The sequence below is a fragment of the Leptonychotes weddellii genome, chromosome 1, assembly GCF_054177405.1.
Source record: "Leptonychotes weddellii isolate Sample4059 chromosome 1, ASM5417740v2, whole genome shotgun sequence".
NCBI lineage: Eukaryota > Metazoa > Chordata > Mammalia > Carnivora > Phocidae > Leptonychotes > Leptonychotes weddellii.
The window spans coordinates 162427371-162448741 of record NC_138369.1 but is presented as its reverse complement, the minus strand read 5'-3'; the positions used below and the strand labels follow the sequence as shown (position 1 = coordinate 162448741).

Sequence of the window (21371 nt, the reverse complement as noted above, 5' to 3'; positions counted from 1 at the left end):
TTTTTTTTAAAGATTTTATTTATTTATTTGAGACAGAGAGAATGAGAGACAGAGAGCATGAGAGGGAGGAGGGTCAGAGGGAGAAGCAGACTCCCTGCCGAGCAGGGAGCCCGATGCGGGACTCGATCCCGGGACTCCAGGATCATGACCTGAGCCGAAGGCAGTCGCTTAACCAACTGAGCCACCCAGGCGCCCTGTACTTTATTTAATTTTAAACAACCCCAGGGGTTCTTTTGCCATTAGGTAGCTGTAACCTCCATCTATCCACATCATCCATCAGTCTGTTCATCCTTTCATCTATCCAACACTCAACCATCCATCCATCCATCCATCCACTTCTGACTGCCCATCCTTTTATTCATCATCGTCCATCCAACAGAAATTTAGCTTTATGTGTGAATACCTAACACATTTTAACTAAAGATATAATTGTTGATGTGTGGATAAGACTCTTAGTCTTACACGTACCTCAGTTTCCACATTGTAGTACCACATACCTCAGAATTTCCACATACTAGTACCTCTTTTTACAAATTGGTAAAAATAATCAACCTTGGCACAAATGTTTTTCTCCTCATTAGCGATACAATTGTTACGTATGTGTGTATTGTTTTTAACGGTTACAATAATATTTCTGATTTCTTTTTTCCCATTGAAGGACAAGAAATAGGGGATAGAAATCTTGACTGAGCTATTGTTAGATGAACTTCTGGAACCAAGGAGACCATTACCACACAACGGAGCTATGAAGCAAAAAAAAAAAAACCCAGAAATGCTGTTGAATATCTCAGAGCACGAACCCTGAAACAGTACTCAGATATTTAAGGAAAAAAAAAAAAAGAGAGGAAAAAAAAAACCCACCTAAAACCATTTGTGTTTTAAGGGCCTGCTCATTATTCATTACTGCCTATAGTCTTATGAATATATATTAAGCCAATCTAAAACTGTTATAGCAGTTGCAATATTTTAATCATGCAAAATATTTTTCTTACTTTGTGATTCATCTTAAATTCCTGGGTAGAAAAATGATGCTAAATCATAGGCTTTTTATTGCCAGTGGGGGTGGGTAGATGCATTCGTCATTATCATTAAATCACAGGGATTTTTGGACAATATTTAACAATAAAAAATGATCAAAAAGACCTCTAGATAATGTTTAAAAGTATTACTGTCATCTTGAAATTAAAGAGGGCTAACCTGGCAATGAATGCACATCCATTTTGAAGCTATAAAAACAAAAGTAGGACCTATACTAAATATGAAATTATTAGTAGGATCATCTCTGCTCACATAAAGAATAGCACCATTAAATTGTAGCATAGAGCAAAAGCACACATAACACACTCACACATACACACACACACACAAAGGAAAAAAAAGTGCTTGCATCTGTTCAAAGTGATTGTTGTAGATCTTTTATGAGAAAACCTTGTATTTTTTTAAGGTGTTTTTTTTTTTTAAGCCAAAACATATATAACCTGGAAAACTAGAAAGTTGAGATGCTCTATTTTTCTTGGTTCAGAAATTAACCTTTATATATAAATTCTTGATGGAATGTGGCATTTAGCTAATCCTAAATTAAGCCCTTTGCTTTTATTTGTTGCATAAAGCATAGATTCTAATAAACACAGAGTGTTACATAACCGTGCTTCAAAGGCTTCTGTAGACTAAGCAACTCACAGCAACATCTCTGCCTTCAGCAATCACACTCCAGTGAATCATCCCAGTGACCTTATTTGCTCATTAGAAACTCTGTGTACAGGTTGCAAATGTCAGAGTCTGAATTTACATTTTAAAAAGTATATCTTGAGGCAGTTTAATGAAAACATTTCAAAGATCTCAGGTCAAATTCAACTATTTACTCATCTGTTCCCTTAGCTTTAAATATTTTCGGCTGGGATTCACATAGTTTTCACAAGCCATCCTTGATGATCACTCTCCTCTTAACATTTCAGTATTGTAACAGTTTGAAACGCCATTTGGAAAGGGGGCTGCTATTAGACTTTTATTTCCACCCCCATCTCAGCATGGTGACAACTGAAAAAACATTGGGTTTTGGCGTTGTTTACGCTCTCAGAACAGTATGAATCTGCACATACTAAGACACACGCCTTACGAATGAGGCGTGAAGGCAGTTAGCTGAAGAGAGAGAAGCTCTCCTGTGCCATGAATTTGTGTATCTGATATACAGGATGTACCGTTCATTTTCTCAGGCTACCCATTGCCCCCAAAACTATGCAGAAGTTATTTTGAGCGTAACGGAAATGAGTCATCATGGGCAATACCACTGTTGCTACCACCAACCACACACAGGCAGCCACGAGGAGAAGGGGTGCCCTGACGCAGTAGGGAGAACACGAGCTTTGCAGTACCCTGCTCAACCTCTGCAGCTAGGTGCTGGAGGGGAGTTAGGTAGTGACTTAAAGGCCTTGGTTTACTGACCTGTCCCATGAGGCCAACACAACCTATCTTACAGGGCCCCTGGGAATAGGAAACTAGATACTTACTAAAAATGGCCAGCACACAGAAGGGCCTCAAAAAGAGGTCCCCTAATACCCACTTCCCTTGGCACTGCTCAAAATGTGGTATCATCACTTATGTTCTTCAAAATGGATTAGAAGGAACGGTTTGTCCTTGGGGGCTTAGCAGTTTTCCTTTTGAGTCAATGCTGATTTGGTATCGTTCTAAGTGAGGAGATGTAATGCAAGAAAGACAGCGATGATTCTGAGAATATAAAGGGCATTATGGTTTTTTTTTCTTTCTTTCTCTACAGCTAAACAATGTGAAATCACAGGCAAATATAACACATTAAGAGAGTGTGTTTTATCTTCCTAGGTATGAAATGTATGACCAGCCTACTTGTCTATATGTTTAGATCTGAGTTCTGCATCACATACGTTGCTATTTACTAATTAAAGAATGTTGGTGGTTATTACATTGAAGATCAGCAGCTAAAAAGACCAATGTGAGATAGTATATAAGCAAAGGGTTTTTGTGTGTGTGTGTGTGTTTTTAATTTTCTAGAATATGGCTATAGATTCTTGTTGCAGAAACAATACTATGTCTTTTAACTGTCACCTTTAAGACCACATTCCAAAACCTTAGTGATACAAATCTGATTTCTCTTTTAGCTTTCCAAAATGTATCATCTCATTTTGAAGTGATAATTAAAGGCATCCTTTAAGTGTTTCTTCTGCTTTGCCTGGCATTATCCCCAAAATAGTTCACCTTACAACAGTTTCTTGGGAAGACAGTCATCACCTATCCTCCACAGATTTGAGTGAAAGTTGATGTCTTGCTATTTGATATACTGGATATATGGGTTCAAAAAATGGAACTGCTCAAGAATTCAGACATGTTACCTGTTCTCAGGTTTATATTTCATAGTGACAGAAGAAGTTCAAATGACTTCTTTAGAAACTTTCAATTTGTTCTGGCACCAAATCCTGCTTTCCATGGAATTAAAAATTTGATGAATTTCTTGACTTGATTAATATAACCAATCTTGCCACTGTGGATTCTTCACAGTGAAAATCTGTATTCAAATCACTGGCTCAGTAGTTGGAAATACCAATGGCACAGAACACTTTGGCAAAGTCAGAAAATAGAGCATAGAAATCCTAATTTTTTGTACTTTCCCTATCTGAAATGATTCTATAATGCTGAGCTACAATGTCATGTAAAGGTATAAGAATAAAGTCAGAAAGATGAAAGACCAAAAAGAAATGAGACTTGTAAAATGCTAAGGATAATAAAAAGAACTCTTAAAGCTAAGCTTGGAACAATAAGAGCTGAAAGAAAGCATAGATGTATCTGCTGCTTATGGAAGATAGTACAATCATCATAATGACAGAGAACTGTTGTCTCCCCCATTAACAGGTTAGAGGCAAAAAACCAATATATATATATTTTCATGTTCAATGTTAAATTTGGGATTTTAGGTTAAAGTTATTAGCTGAATAGGGTGCCTGGGTGGTTCGGTCGGTTAAGCGTCTGCCTTCAGCTCAGGTCATGGTCCCAGGGTCCTGGGATCAAGCCCTGCGTCGGGCTCCCTGCTCAGTGGGAAGCCTGCTTCTCCCTCTGCCTGCCACTCCCCCTGCTTGTGCTTGCTCTCTCTCTCTCACAAATAAATAAAATCATAAAAAAGAATAAGGGAGCTATGATATCATACTAGTTAGTACACATCAAGAAAAACTAGAGATTTTTATTTGGTTGCAAATATGAGTAAAAAATGTGATGGCTGCCAGGAAAGCTAGTTTCCCTTTGACTATATTAATAAGAGAGTAGTATCAAGATAAAGGGAGGTAATGGGGTACTCTAAGTCATACTTGCCAGACTCTATCTGAAATATTATGCTGTTAATTCTGGAGACATGATGTAAGAGGGATGGGCACCGTGCCGAGTGTATTTTGATGAGGGAGATGCGATGGTAAGAGGTCTGGAAAGTATCATGAGAATCTACTGAAGAAAACAGAGGCATCTGGTCTGGAAGAGGGAAGACTAGGGAGCGGTAAGAACTGTGAGGAGCATGTTAAATGCCCTTCTGACCTGAGTGGCGGCTTGTAGAACAGGCGCTGGAGCCAGAGTACAGAATTAATGCATTTATTTTCATACGTTTAAGGCAATATTTAAAAAAAAACCAAAACCCTAGAATTGCTTACCTTGTGAAATAGTGAGATTCCTAGGACTGGAATGTGCTCTATTGATGGTTAGCTGTGATGTGTGGACGAACTTACAAATGTTATTTCTGCAATGAACTGGGTCACTGGAGTATAGTATAAAACCAGAAGGTTTTAAGATCAATATAAGAGTTAAAGCTGGTGTTATGAACTTAAAGCTAATTAGGTGTGGTTTAAGGTATGTTGGAGATTCTCTCCTGCTCCCCTCCCCTCAAAAAAAAAAAATCTTTGTTATAAAACAATTATTACATGAGATAACCAGTCCATGAGGTCTTGCATATTTCTTGAGTTTTCAAAGAGACCGTTATTAAAATGTAAATGTCCTCAGAGGAAGCGGTAACGTATGGGAATTAGTTACAGCTTGTTGACAGAAATTCAAGAATGAGAAAGGTGGCAAGAGTAAATAAGGTCTAAGTGGGCACAAATCTGTAGAAAACAAAATCCCTCTAAGAAAAGAACCAAGAATATTTTCTTCAAGGTTTTCCTAGAGATGCAATAGATGATCAAGGGTTCAAGTTTTACTTATATGAAGATATGGCCCAATTTTCCCAGGTGTCTACATAATTAGAGCTTTTAATGAGTACAGTTTCTGAAAGGGGTCACTAACGTAAAACATTTAGTGTTTAATATAGAGAATTTCTGTATAACGGATGCCTATAGACATCTAGATAAATCACCAAATTTCAGAAGACTCCATTTGTGTCAAGGTTTTATCAAAACCAAACTAGAAAGGTGCCTGGCTGGCTCAGTTGGTAGAGCATCTGACTCTTGATCTCAGGGTCATGGGTTCAAGCCCCGTGTTTAGTGTAGAGATCACTTCAGAAAAACAAAACAAAACACAAAATATAGACTTTCATGCACAGTGTAATATTGTATCATTAAATAAAATTAACTTTTGGGTAGATTCTACTTCAGAAAATATGCTATTATTTATGTTTTCACTTAATAATATTTGTTAAAATTAAATAGATTACATAGTTACACAGGAGATCAATGTAGCTTGAGTCAAGATTTTTCTTCTAAACATCACCATTGATATTCTATGTGTTTACATTTATCAAAATCCTAAATTAAACATTTTTCCTTTATATATGTGTGTGTGTGTGTGTGTGTGTGTATATATATATATATATATATACACTTTTTTTTTAAGTAAGTTCTACACCCAACATGGGGCTTGAACTCACAACCTGAGATCAAGAGTCACATGCTGGGCGCCTGGGTGGCTCAGTCGTTAAGCGTCTGCCTTCGGCTCAGTCATGATCCCAGGGTCCTGGGATGGAGTCCCACGTCGGGCTCCCTGCTCGGCGGGAAGCCTGCTTCTCCCTCTACCACTCCCCCTGCTTGTGTTCCCTCTCTCGCTGTGTCTCTGTCAAATAAATAAATAAAATCTTTAAAAAAAAAAAAAGAGTCACATGCTCTACCAAGTGAGCCAGCCGGCGCCCCTAAACTTATATTTTCTATTCGCCTAACTGGTTACTCCTCCTTGCTTTCTTGCTTTGGTATCCTAAGTAATAACACCACTACCATTCTACCCCTTGTTTAAAGTGAAACCTTGTATTTTCTCTTCTCCATCCCAAGTCCAAACAATTGCTGAGTTCTTTCACTCTAAGAAAATGCTCATATACCTCTTTCTATCCTATTGTCATTCCTTTAGCTCATGCCTTAATTATCTTTTACATGTACTATAATTTCTCATACTTAATATCTGTACTTCCCATCTCTTTCCTCAAGAAAGCTCTCCTACACACTGGGTCCGTGAAACTTTTCCTAAAGCATACATTCTTATCAGGTAGCTCCCTAACTCAGAAACCTTCAGTGATTCAATATAGAACTATGGAAAAAAGTCTAAACTAATTAATATAGCATTGAAATTTTCTATTATGTGATCTCAATCTATCTTTTCAGCTTTATCTTTTATTCCTTTTTAGGGTCATCATTCTCCAATTAATACATTGTGCTGTTCATTATCTAAGAATGTTCTATGTTCTCCAACAGCTAAGATGGCCCTCCTCAATTTTTTCTACGACAATTTTATCCATTTCTCAAGGTCCAGGCTTAAAGGTCTTTTCCTTAAATCAATCACTCCATCAATCAATTTCTCTCTCTCTTTCTCTCACTTTATTTTTTTTCTTTTACTTATCTCCTGTTCTCCCGTGGAACATTCCTGCCCCCTTCCCATTTACTGCATTATGACTTACATCCTAGTTTGGTTTTATACATCTCTTCTCTCCTACTGACTTAGGGTCAAGGATAGTGCTTAACAAAGACTGAAGTAGCTCCCAAGTGCACTGTAAATGTATTTTGGTTTGATTATAAAAAAATTATATTTTGGGGCGGCTGGGTGGCTCAGTTGGTTGAGCGACTGCCTTCGGCTCAGGTCATGATCCTGGAGTCCCGGGATCGAGTCCCACATCGGGCTTCCTGCTCAGCAGGGAGTCTGCTTCTCCCTCTGACCCTCCCCCCTCTCATGTGCTCTCTCTCTCTCTCTCATTCTCTCTCTCAAATAAATAATAAATAAAATCTTTAAAAAAAATTATATTTTGATTGCATATTGACTATATGACATTTTCAGGTATACGGGGAATGAGTCTAGGGGCATTACTTCAGCAGTTTGGAGCCGAGAGGGGTCACGTATGAGATGGTACATGTCTAGCATTTATTTGCATTTCTTTATAAAAATGGTGAGTACATTTGCTTCCTGGAACAAGTGCATCTTTGGTGCAGGCAATCCCATCACACTGACGGAGCATTCTCTGTGTCAACTGGGGCACCCTGGGGCTGTTAGTCACAGTGACAGCCATGTCTCCTAAATGCTCTGATGGCATGTGGAACTGTGCTCTCCTGGGCAGGCAAAGGGTAGGGAACCATCTCTCACCACACTCACTGATAGCGCAGGGGAGCGGCAGGTGCCGCAGGCTACTTAACTAGACAGCACTGGCCCTTTCTTCTTCACTGGTGGAGAAACGGTCTGTCTGGGTAACCACTTCCCCCAGAAGTCCACTTCCTGAGTCCACTTCCCACTTCCTGGAAACTCCAGGGTAATTCCCCTGATTCAGCCCATCATGGCAATACGCTTCTCCTTCCTAGACATTTCTTTGGGGATGTGCGACTGAATTCTGGTCAACAGAAGATGAAAGAAAATGTGTTTAAGTGACCTCACTCTTAAAAAGAGAAAAGAGGTCTATCTGCCTTTTGTTGTGTAAGAAGGTTACATCTGGAACCATGGCCGTTGTCTTGCAGCTATAGCAGGTGCTATCCTTTGGGTGTTGGTGGCACCCTAAGAGTTGAAAGCAGAAAGACAGAATGAACCAGGGAGCTTGAGGATATTGTCATGGTGCTGGGTTCACCCTACCTTAGGACTTCAGATGGTGTGGCAAAATACATCTCCCTTACCATTTGAGCCAGTAGAACAGGAGGTTTCTTTTACTATAGCTAGAGATCCTGACACATCAGCCTTCATGTTGGCATCAGCCACCTTGTTGAAGTGGCAGACATTGATCATTGTGAGGGCTTCAGGGGAGAAGAACATTATTTCTATGGTCTGCTTAAAAATTTGTGTTGGGTTGTTGCTAGGTCCTGAATCTGTCATTTTTTTTTTCATGGACCTAGTAAGTCATAATCTTCTTAAAATACACTGCACTTTTCCTTTTGCAACAATGATCAAACTTACAATTACTAATGTTTTTCTTCTTCACTAGTTTAAAAGCTCCACGAGGGCAGTGACTACATCTGCCAGGAGAATTCCTGTCTCTCCAGCACCTCGCACAGGGCTGGTACACTGGTGTTCAATGGGTAGGTGTTCAGCAAATATCTGTGAAACAAGTAAATGAGTGAGTAAATGAATATATAGAATATCAAAAACACTCTCCCTCTCATTTCCTTTGCTCACACTCCCAATGCCCTGATTCCGTACTAGTTTAGGCCTTCAAAAGTGAGCTATGTCCTGCATTTGAGGAGACAGGAAAGAGAAAAGGGAAGGAAGCTATCTTTATAGCTCTTGTCTGTTTTCTCAGTGGAGAAAGGGAAAAGAGACAATTCTTAAAGGAAACTTACAAAATATTTTCATAAAGAAAAACTGTAATTGTCTCCTGAATTGCATATTGGATCAAAATATCGTTTAAAAAAATGTTCAGAATCATTTTAGAACCAGAATGAAGCTGAGGATTGATTCAGTATAACCAAGCAGAGCAAAGATTTACCAACTATTTTAAGTCCCTCATTTTTCAAAAGAGTAACTGAGAGCTACTGTCACCAAGATCTGCATTGGTCTTTCTTATTCTCTATGATGTAATAAACAATTGAATGCAGACAGTTAACATTCACCAGCAACAAAAAGGATATTTTCCTGGCAGCGTTGTTCCAACTCGGTAATCAGTGTAGCTCTTGCTTGGATGAAAGTTGAAAATAAAAAGAAGACCTGCTCTCTCAAAAGCAATGATCTTATTGGCTTCATGCTTTTCACTCACATAGGCCTGCAAGAATTAACACATATATTACATTATTACATTATGGATGCTGCTATAAGCAAATTACTTATTAAAAAGTTGTTTTTGTCTTTATTAATAGATTTCTTAGTCATTAAGCCAACAAATGAAAATGTATTATATTTTTTTAACATGTTGCAATTTTGCCATATCAAACTCTACACTAACCAAAATCTCAAAAACTGCTTAAAGAGTATAAAAATCTCACTAGTCATTGACAACTTCAAATAAAGCACAGAGGATTAGCACTGTGGCTTAGGTTTTAAGAATACAGTACCTATGTTACATATAAAGTGTGTGCGTGTGTGTGTGTATTCTGGATGTTTACAAGTGAATTTTCTTTAAGACTTTTAGTTCCCAGATTAATGAGGTAAGGTACATAAAATTACGTTTTAAAATAAAAGGTAACATTGTTATTGTATTGGAATTTCTGAAATTGTAGTATCTTAAAAACTTTACATTATTGCACACCTTTGTCAGATTCAATGGCAACCTAATGTTCTTTGCAATATATCTTTTTTTCCTAATAAAAGAGAAGGTCTGAAAAGAAATTATATCTATAAAGTCTCCCATTTATACACCATGTTTTATAGTAGGCAGTGAGAAGCCTTTGCTTTTTCAACACCACCCTCTTGCAGCTCCGGTTCTGAAAGGACTTATTTCCATGAATATCAGCAGCACCACTCTTAGTAATTTAGCAATGTGAACTAAGGCTCTAGAGTAAACAGCATGCCTTTTGGAATTCAACATTGTTCCTGTTGAAAAGGAGCATCATTTTGCTCTCTCTTCTGGAAATTGCATTACTAATAAACGTGATTAGGGCATTTGTGTCAGGTAGTCAATCTTGGTGAATATATAAGTACCTTTGTTCAACCATTAAAAAAAAAAAATCACAGACACCAAAGTAAAAACACATCAACAGTAATTTCAAATAGCACCAGTAAAAAGTAAAATGGATTATAAGTAACATACTATATGCTAATTTTTGCAAGGGAAAAAAAGCCTGTATAAAATTTGCACCTGTTAATTACATTTTCTAAAACTTACTGAAAACTGAGACTTTAATTCCAGAGGAGAGTCAGGCTCATGAAAAATACAAAACAGCATGCAGGTATAATGGCATCTATTGAGATGACAAGTTAGAGACCAGTAAAGGAAGGGGGGGGGGGGGAAAGGAATAAAGAAATCTACATGTTGTCAAAGTAGTCCCTTTATGACAGCAAAATTATTTATATAAAGAAAAACAGTCAAAACAATTAAGATGTTTCCACAGCAATTTCCAAAATGGACTCCACACAGAGCTTCTGTCATTTATTTTAACCAATTGAAATAAAAATTACTAAATTTAACCAACAACAAACTAAACAGGAAAGTAAGCAGGGCAGTGTGTTTAAGATTTTCATTATCTATTGGAGAGACTTCAGTGACATGTTTTGACAACCTGAAGTATGTTCCAGGGCACTACACGCTGAAGAATGAAGTGGTGTTTAGAAGATCGCATATAGATTTAAATCGATTGCCATTCCAAGCATGTGCAACCCTGGTGACTAAAACACAACATTTAGAATAAAGAGCTTACCTGCGGAGCTGAAAGCCAACCACATCTTTCTTCCAATTTATTCATATCCCTGTCAAAGTTATTTAGGAACTTATAGCGAAGGAGGTCATCATCAGTTAAATGAAACTGCCTTCTGGCATAATGATAACTCTCATTATTTCCTTTTCTTGGAAAGTCTAACCATTCAGGATGCCCAAATTCATTACCTGTGTTAAAAAACAAATATAAGCCTCACCCAGTAATATTAGCATTTCTTGCTAAGGTGACTCAATAATTACATGTGTTAAAGTCCTTAAAATCCATTAGGTTCTAATTTACCACAGCTGTGTCCTATGAATGATATACAGCCTTGGTTCAAAAACATCACAGTGAAGCACAAAGAGTAGTGAACACATCTGGACTCAGAATTCCAGGGTCCGGTTCCAGCTCAACCATACAGCCCTTGTTACACACCTCCTTTTCCTCATGCACAAACTGAGAACACTTATCTCTATCATACTTAGGTCATCTCTGAAACTATCTCTAATATCTCTGAGTAATTTCCAAAATTTCTATTTCCATCATTTCTGTAATCTGTACAATGCTTTACAATTTCTCAAGGCTTTGAATGCACATTATGTTTTGATCCTCAGTGGGGCTCTTCATTATATCCATCTCACAGATGAGAAATCCAAAGCTTTGGACATTTTTGCCCAAACTTTACACAGATAATAAGCATAAAAGCAACCATTAAAATTTAGTTCTTCTGATTAAAATGCAAAGATTTTAATGAGTTCTTTCTACCTCATCCACACATTAGGCAAGTACGTTTTAAACTTCAGGTGCCATAGAAACCCAAGTCATCACTCTTATTCTTCATTTTCCTTATTTCTTTCTCAGATCTACATGTTACCATTAGCTGTGTATCCTTAATTTCAAATGTGTCTGCGTGCATGTGCACGCATCTGTGTTTAGCTAGGACACTTGATTTGGAACCATTTAAATATTATTTATCATTGTAATGATGAGAACCAGAAACTCAATACACTGGAAAAATGAAATAAAATAGTAACACATAAATATTTTTCATTCTCAAAATTAAATTTAGATATTGATTGTCTAATAGATAGGCTCCTATTGTTTTCCCCAAGGTGGATTTCTACTTTATAGCTTCTTTTTCCCCCTTAAAAATTAAATACTGCTTTCCCAAGTTTACTTTCATTTGCACTTTGATGATGCAATTTTCTAAGCCATGAACATCTCCTTGTCTCAGAAGTACTACAGCCAATACAAGAGTGTCCCACATTCAAGAAACTAATACATTAATATTCTAATAAAAACTAGGAAACTAGTAAACTAGGATGTAATTCAAAATGTTTTATTGTAGAGTTGCTTTAAACAGTAAACTCTGCTAAGAAACACTGGAATTTGCATTTAACTTTTTGGAACCATAGCCATCAAAGTAAAAATAGCATCCAAACAAATATGTCTGCAGCAGTTTCATAAGAATTAAAGCATCTGCAAACATTTTGCTAAATTCTAGTATTTCAGTCTACACAATATTCTTTACAATTTTACCTGCGATGTGACAGAGGAGAGAAAACCAGATTTCTGACTCTATGGGCCTATATTTACTTTAGGATGCCTTCAAGTGACACAAGGAATTTCCCTCTGCCATGCTTTGGAGTTCTGCTTAGGTCTGGAGCCTGTCCCATGGTGTAGCCATGGGACAGCCTGCTCCAACGTCCATTCAACTGGCAAACTCATGCACCTTCAGAATTGTAGAGGAGCACATTATTTACTGTTAAGGAAGGGACTGCCAGCCTGGGGAAATTTATATGTCTAAGTACTAGTGAAATTTCAACTAGTGGAGAACTTGAGAAAGACTAGAACTGACATGAGTTGGCTAAAGTATAGTAGCCTCCAAACTGGATCCAGGCATTCTATAAGCACAATACTTTTATTGTGGTATGGCCATGAACTCTGGGTTGACTACAGTATTAATGAGCAATTCCTTCAGCCTCTTCTGGGGGAGACTAGCTACATCACTGTCATCATGATTACACAGTAGAGACAGCAGCATATGCTTCATGTCTGCTTATTATGCGCTAGGCACATGCACTGCACATGAATTAATCCTTTCCATCTTCAGCAACACTAAAGGAGGTACTATTATTATCTCAAGTTTATAGGTAAGGAAGCTGAGTCACAGACATTTATTAAGTACTGGGATCTATGAATCCAGACAGTCTGGTTTCAGCACCCTGACTCTTACCACTCCATCATATTGTCAGAAATAAATACCATGGAAATACAGTGCAAAGAATGACCAACCTCTCGTACATGGACAGAGACTCCAAGCTAATGGAATGACATGTGCAGATGCATCGGACTGAGAAGGTGAGATGTGGTGAGGAGTTTGGTTTAGCCATGAAATAGGGTTAGTGGTAAGGAGAGAGGTGGGACAGACAAGATGAGATTAGATTAGGATAGGCCTAGGAGCTTACACCACAGGCAGTAGGAAACTAAAGGCTATTTCCTAAGTAGGGGAATGAGAAGTTCAAATGCATTTATTATTAAAATACCTCTACAGTGTGAAAAAGACACTAGATATTGGGGATAGTTAAATAGCAGGAAAGCTAACATGGAATCCAAAGCGTAAGGTAAGAGATGACAAGATGCGGTGGGAATGAGGAAAAGAATGACTCAAATGGCATTTCTTGTATACTCCTGGTGGGAATGTAAATTGGTACAGCCACTGTAAAAAACAGTATAAAGGTTCCTCAAAAAATTAAAAGTAGAATTATTATATGATCCAATAATTCCACTACTGGGTATTTATTCAAGAAAACAAAAACACTAATTCCAAAAGATATGTGCACCCTCATGTTTATTGCAGCATTATTTACAATAGCCAAGATAAGGAAGCAACCTAAGTGTCCATTGATGGATGAATGGATAAGTAAGATGTGGTGTATGTATGTATGTGTGTGCACGTGTATGTGTATAAAAAATAGGAATATTACGCAGCCATAAAAAGGATGAGGTTGTACCATTTGCAACAACATGGATGGACCTAGACGGTATTATGCTAAGTGAAACAAGTCCAACTGAGAAAGACAAATACCCTATGATTTCACTCATGTGTGGAATATAAAAAAAAAAAAAAAGAATAAACACAAAAAGCAGAATTAGACTTAGAAATACAGAGAATAAACTGATGGTTGCTGGGGCAGGATGGGCAAAATAGGTGAAGGGAGTGGGAGATACAGGCTTCCAGTTATGGAATGAATAAATCCTAGGAATAAAAGGCACAGCATAAGGAACAAAGTCAATGATATTGTAATAGAGGTGCATGGTAATAGATCTACCTAAGCTTGTGGTGAGCACCGAATAATGTATAAATCTGTCAATCACTATATTGTACACCTGAAACTAATGTAACATTGTGTGTCAACTACACTCAAACAAATCAAAACAAACAAACAAAAAACAAATGACATTTCTGAGGAGGAAAATAACAAGATTGGATGCTGCCTGATGAACGTAGGTTGTAACAAAAAGGGAACTCTGAGAGCAATTTTGAAGTTTCAAGCTCAGGGGACTGAGTAGTGCTGGCATTAACCACACTAGGGAACAATGGTGACAGAGGAAGCATGTGGGAGGGAGATAGTGAGTTTTTTGGCATGCTAAATTTAAGACCTGAAGAATACACAGGCATTCATGGATATACAGTAACATTGATAAAAATAAGGTACTTAAATTCAGTTAAATCAAGAATCAAGAGTAATTTGTTAAGGCCTCAATAAAAGACAGTAGTTACATCCACAAAAGGACAAAGGCCCATGGACAGCATCCTAAGGAACTGCAGGCGGAAGATCAATTAGAAAAAACTGAGGAACAATGGTTAGCAAAGTAAGAGGGACATCAAGAAAAAATACATCAAAGGCTAAGAAGAGTCTCAAAAAGGATGGTCAGTGACAAATGCTACAAACAAACACACATACAAAAAAACCAAAAACCCAGGCCTTGTTATCTTACCACCCATTTGGTAGAGGAATGAAATAATGTAGATAGAGCTGTGCTTTTCAATCTACGGAATGTTCCAGAGAAAACATATAGATTCCAAGGAAGCTTGTTAAAAATGTTCATCCTCCGGATGAACATTCATTACCTTATTCATTATCTTTGGGGGAAGTCCCAGGCAGATTTCTACATTTTCATCAACCTCCCTGTACTGAAAGCAGGAGGGTCAAAGGCCACTCCCTGAAGGAAAACAGAGTTGAGATTTGAAAGTTCTTTATATGTCTAAGGAAAAAACAGTTAGGCAACATGATGCCCATGGACACAGAGAGACTTGGGTTTTAATCTGAGTGAGCGCCACTTATGAGCGAATTTTGGCAATTTAATTTCTCCAGTGCTCAGTTTACTCATCTGTAAAATAGGATAATATGTTTCATGAAAGTTCTTTTAAGATTCAAATATGGTAAATGAGGCAGTGGGCACAGGGCCTGGCAGCTCTCAGCTTTCAATGTACACAAGCTTTTACGATACACACGTCCACTTATTATTGATGTTGTTCAGGAAAGAATTACATAAAGGGCAATAGATGAGGCAATAGATGAGGGAGGGAACTGACCAGCCCTACTCTGCAGCAGGCATACAAGTAACCAGGATGAATTCAACAGGCAACTAGTTAGTTGGCTCCTCTTGACTTAGTTTTCATGGTACAACCTTATTCCTTTCTTTAAAGTACTGAAATTGTACACGGATGCATTTATTCATATATTTAATAATACAAACCAATTTCCCTAAGCCCAGTGTGAATGACCTTTGAGTTATCTACTATTTTAGACTTTAAAAGGCAGAATTGGATGTGAAAATAATTTTGCTACAAGACACCCACAGGGATGGGGCAAATCATATTGCTATGTTAGGAATCCCCTCTCTGGTCTCTTCCTTCATTATTCCTACATGTTCATCTTGCAAAACCTCTGAACAAGCTCTCAAGGGTTATTTATAGCATATATACTAATAGTATATATATTATCACATATACTATATATATACACTTACAGTGCATATAGTATACAGTTGATTATAGTCCACTTAAAATTAACATTTTAGGAACCTCCTGAAACCAGAGTTCTCCTTTGGCTGGAACACTACTGACGCCTCTCCCATCTCCTCATTTCTCCCCACCCTTCTTGAAAATGTGACTCAGGTTACAGCCTCTGTTGCTTGCTATCTTTTCTAACTGTCTCAGGTAGACTAAGAAGGTGAAAATATAAATTCTCCACTGTATGGTTTATTTTCTCTCTTAGTATTCCTCCTTGGAAGTATAGTTTTCATCAGTATAGAATTGAATGGTGAGTTTGATCAAAACTACTGAGGATGGTATGAACCCATCTCATAATGTGATTAAAAGCTAAGATCCTGCTCCCCAGAAACACACACACACACACACACACACACACACACACACACACACTGGATACAGCCTTAAGGGTTCACTAATTCCATTTGAAAATGGATACAATGTGAAATCACATTATCATCTATTTCGAACAGTCTAGCATGGAAATTCACATCCTTATAATCTATAGCATAAATAAGGATTTAAGAGTAGCACAATTACAATGAGGTTAAGATATACAAATTATTTAGAAGAGTACAAGACACGTAGTATGTGACAATAAATATTAGTTACTATTATTTTAGTATTATATTTTCTTTTATTTTATTATGTAAGTAACACACTCACACATTATTTTCTTTAAACACACACACACACAATCTAAAATCTTATAAAATAACCACTTGCTATGGTCTGAATGTTACTTTCCCCCCCAAATTCCTATGTTGCAATCCTAATCCTCAATGTGATGGTATTAGGAGGTGGGGTCTTTGGGAGATGCTTAGGTCATGAGGGTGGAGCCAGCCTGAATAGGATTAACATTCTTATAAATAAATTAGACTCCACAGAGCTCCCTAGCCCCTTCCACAATGCGAGGATACAATTAGAAGTCTGAGAACAGGAAGAGGGACTTCATTCAACCTTCTTGGCATTCAGACTTCCAAAATCCAGAAAGCACGAGAAATAAATTTCTGTTATTATTAGCTCCCGGATCCATGGTATTTTGTTATAGCGGCCAAAGTAGACTAAGACATCACTGTTTTCCTTTTGGTAAATATTTTATTTATTTTCATTTATATCTATATCTATAACTATATCTCTATATCTATATATGGATACCCATCTATCTTATTTATCTACAACTTGTTTTGAACAAAAATAGAATCATATGCTATTTTGAATTTTAATATAAGCATTTTCCAGGTCAATAAGTATATATATCTCCCCATGATGGTACTTCCTTATGTGCATACAATGCAATTTTATTTAATCATTTTCCTCATGTTAGTCATTTTGGCTTTTTCTATTATTTTAGTACTATAAAACATGAGCAATCTTATAAATCCATCTTTGTATACTTGTCTAATATTTCCCTAAGAAAACTGAATATGCAAAATAGCTGTTGAGAAGGTAAAAAGCAGATATGATTCTAAGAGAAAACATTTTCCAAGTTTTGAACATTATTAATCATTTGAAGACATAGGCACAACTTAACAAATTGTTACTGGAAATAATGTTCAACACACACAAAATTACATTCCTTAATGCATATGCTTAATATTCTACTTTAAAAGCATTTTTCATCATTTAAATTTAAGATTTCATTTTATTGTACTCCAAGACTTGTCAATTTTAAACATTTATCTTTTTAATAGCATATCTAAAAATTAGTAACAATTAATAAAAAAGGTTATTACATGAGATCAAATTCAGTACTTGGAAAAATAAAAGACAAAGATGAAAGCAGGACAAATGTTTGGTGTCATAATCCAATTTAGGATTTTTTATGTATTTTAACTTTCACCTCATTTATCCTTTATGAGTATAAAGTCACTACTTTAAAAAACATTCCAATAAGCATATTTATATATTATGGAATATGAAGTTGAATTTCTAAGTTAGAAAAAAGAGCTATTTAAAAATTTCAAGGTATGATGAAGACCCTAGAGAATCATTTATTAATCTCTATTAGAGACTAATTTAGATTTTCTGAAAATCTTTTCCTGGAGAGGCTTCATTTAAACTGAAAGATATAGAAAGTTGCATACAACAAAGAAATAGATAGAAAAAATTACATTAGTGACTGCAGACAAAACATTCTACAGGGTGGCTTTTGAATGTTATCTCTGTTGTAAATGAGCTGACAAGGGGCAAATTAACTTTAATGTAAGCAAACGCAACATTAAATTTCATATTTGGTTCAAAACTGTAAACACAAACATAAAATAAATGGAAGCAAATCACAGAAAGACTTTCAAAGTGACCTTGGAATAATAGTGAACCATTCTCAGGCTGAACAGAGAAAACTGGAGAATGCCTGTTAGTATCTTACACTAGCTCACAGCTCACAAACCTAATGAAGAAAAATACTATCATTAAAACAAGTTAAGAATGTTCTTCTCAGCGATGGTCTACAAATTACTTAGGGAATGTGGCAGCACTTGAGACAGTGCAGTGAAATATGACCACTCAAATAAGCTTATAACTAAGGGCTGCTATATAAAGATGGATATGAAATCTAAATTTATTCAGGTGATGGCAAAAAAGGTAACTGATTTGTTTTAGTACAGATAACTTGCTGGAATAAGAAACATATAATATGAATGAGTATTTTAACTTAACAAAATAAAAAAAATACATGTATGTATATTTCTAAATTATATATAAATGTTATATATACATGCATACATAATATATGTATATATTCCTCAAAGAATGCAACAGGCATTTGTAACTTGGAGCTCATGCATTGCTGGTGATTTCCTGATATTTCATTTGAAACACCGTATGTATGTTCACCTGCGTGTTTTTCTGAGGAGAGAGGTTTCCTTCACATTCTCCGGGAGTTTGAGTCTTAAAAAGGATAAGTACCACTCACTGTATTAGAACATTAGTAACTAGAAGAATGGGTCACAGGTAAGAGTTTCTAAGCTATATAAAAAAGAAAAGAAAAAAAAAAAAGCGAAAGCCTAAATTGAGGGAAGCATTTTTCAAACCTTGGGCATAAGAAGCTTAGAAAAGTCGCATTTAAACTAACTTGAGTACATGGAGGCAAAGATTGTGACATTTGGGAACAATCTTCCAAGTCAAAAATATGCTTTACAAGTAACCTGGCACTAATCATCAAAGGATGATATATCTGCTTGTTAAATTATGATTATGACCACTGATGTAATACATAGAATGTTACTTAATTCAAAATGAAGGGAAGACAGTAATTTTTTGAGCGGTCACCTGGGATATTTTGTAAGAAAATTCACAGTTCATGCCATGATTCACTGCATTCACTATAATAACAGAACTGGGTGCTTCCAGAAATGAGAAGACAGGCTAATAAGTAACTTTAAAACCAAAACAGGGAAGCAAGTAACTAACACTGCTATAGTTAATTAATGATTCTAGAAAATTCTACTAAGTTCCTTCTCTCCTTTCCATTTCCTCTGTAAACAGCACCATTCATGTCTGGTTAATTGTGTAAAACCTCTAGGCACAAAATTCCTATTGGGATTGCTTTTCCTGTAATTAATTTTTTGCTGTTTGATGTAAAGGTCCAAGCTATAAATTGACAAGAAGCCAGCTGGTATTCGAGTGATGGAATTCGAGACAATACAACTAATGAAAAAAGCCCAGCTCTATTAGCTGAACATTTTGATTAGCAGCTTTGTGTGTTTTGCTTCTCTAAACTGTAATGCATACTAATTTTACCTAGGAATTAATTAAAGCCTATCACAACCTCCATGCTGTGGATGTTATGGAACTGCTTGCTGATACTGAGTTATATATATGAGAATAAGGTATAGTCCTCTTACGAATGTAAAAAAAAACTCTAGTTCCTACTCCTCTTTAACTATACTGAAGACTAGCTCTTAAAAGGAAGTATCAAAAGGAATGAGATCTTGCCATTTGCAACGACGTGGATGGAACTGGAGAGTGTTATGCTGAGTGAAATAAGTCAATCAGAGAAAGACATGTATCATATGATCTCACTGGTATGAGGAATTCTTAATCTCAGGAAACAAACTGAGGGTTGCTGGAGTTGGTGGGGGGGTGGGAGGGATGGGGTGGCTGGGTGATAGACATTGGGGAGGGTATGTGCTATGGTGAGCGCTATGAATTGTGTAAGACTGTTGAATCACAGACCTGTACCTCTGAAACAAATAATATATTATATGTTAAAAAAAAAAAAGAAGAAGATAGTAGGAAGGGAAAAATGAAGGGGGGGAATCGGAGGGGGAGACGACCCATGAGAGACGATGGACTCTGAGAAACAAACTGAGGGTTCTAGAGGGGAGAGGGGTGCAGGGATGGGTTAGCCTGGTGATGGGTATTAAAGAGGGCACGTACTGAATGGAGCACTGGGTGTCATACGCAAACAATGAATCATGGAACACTACATCAAAAACTAATGATGTAATGTATGGTGATTAACATAACAATAAAAAATTTTAAAAAAAAAGGAAGTATCTATTTTCAAATCAAATGCCTTGGTTTTCCTCTAGTCCTTTAGTGGGTATTCAACTCTCCGGAGGGTGGGGCACAATGTAAAATATTTTTCCAAATCAGGGACTGTGATATCCCTTTTTAGAAAAATAAACTTGCTATCCATTCCTCAGGCCCACCTTTTTTTTTTTTAAAGATTTTTTATTTATTTATCTGAGAGAGAGAATGGGAGACAGAGAGCATGAGAGGGGGAGGATCAGAGGGAGAAGCAGACTCCCTGCTGAGCAGGGAGTCCGATGCGGGACTCAATCCCAGGACCCTGGGATCATGACCTGAGCCGAAGGCAGTTGCTTAACCAACTGAGCCACCCAGGCGCCGCTCAGGCCCACCTTTGATACTGATCAGTATGGCTCTGGGCTGGGACCAAGCCTAATTTTTTTTTTTTTCTTCATAGTATGCTCCGCTGTCTTATACCTACAACAGGTACTCCCTTAATATTTGTTAAAGTTGGACTATTCCCTCTACAACTGTTAAAGATCTAACATCATCTCTTTTGAGGCACAGAAACAAAGTATAACAATCAGATCCAGAAGATGACATAAAGGAGGAAACAGAACAAACTCAGCAGTGCTGCTGCAGATTCACCATTGAAGTCCACCACTGTCTCCATGCTGTGGATTTTAGGTAACTCATTATTGATATCAAGTGTATCTATATATACACTTAAAATGCACATATATAGGTGTATAAATATATACATGTGTGCATGTATATATGTGTATATGGTATGTTCCTAAAGAGAACATTAAAAACAAACAAACTTCAATGCCCGTTCCTCTTAATATCCTCAAGACTATTTTGAAATCAAATGCTTTGGTCTCCAGATCTCAGGGTTGTCCTGTGGAGCCCCTCTCCTACGCATTCCTCCTTTATTTTTTTTAAGATTTTTTTTTTAAATTTTATTACATTATGTTAATCACCATACACTGCATCATTAGTTTTTGATGTAGTGTTCCACGATTCATTGTTTGTGCATAACACCCAGTGTTCCATTCAGTACGTGCCCTCTTTAATACCCATCACCAGTCTAA

At 36.9% G+C, this 21371-nt stretch overlaps 1 protein-coding gene across 1 annotated transcript in view; it reads right to left on the bottom strand.

The window, feature by feature from the left end:
- The window catches only part of GBE1 (1,4-alpha-glucan branching enzyme 1), a 276713-nt gene that overhangs the window by 24381 nt on the left and 230961 nt on the right, over positions 1–21371 (bottom strand). The window contains exons 13-14 of the mRNA XM_006726989.3: positions 10746–10930; positions 9024–9154 (exon numbers count right to left, since the gene is read on the bottom strand). Coding sequence (XP_006727052.1) covers positions 9024–9154; positions 10746–10930 — 316 coding nt within the window. The remainder of the gene's footprint in view (positions 1–9023; positions 9155–10745; positions 10931–21371) is intronic.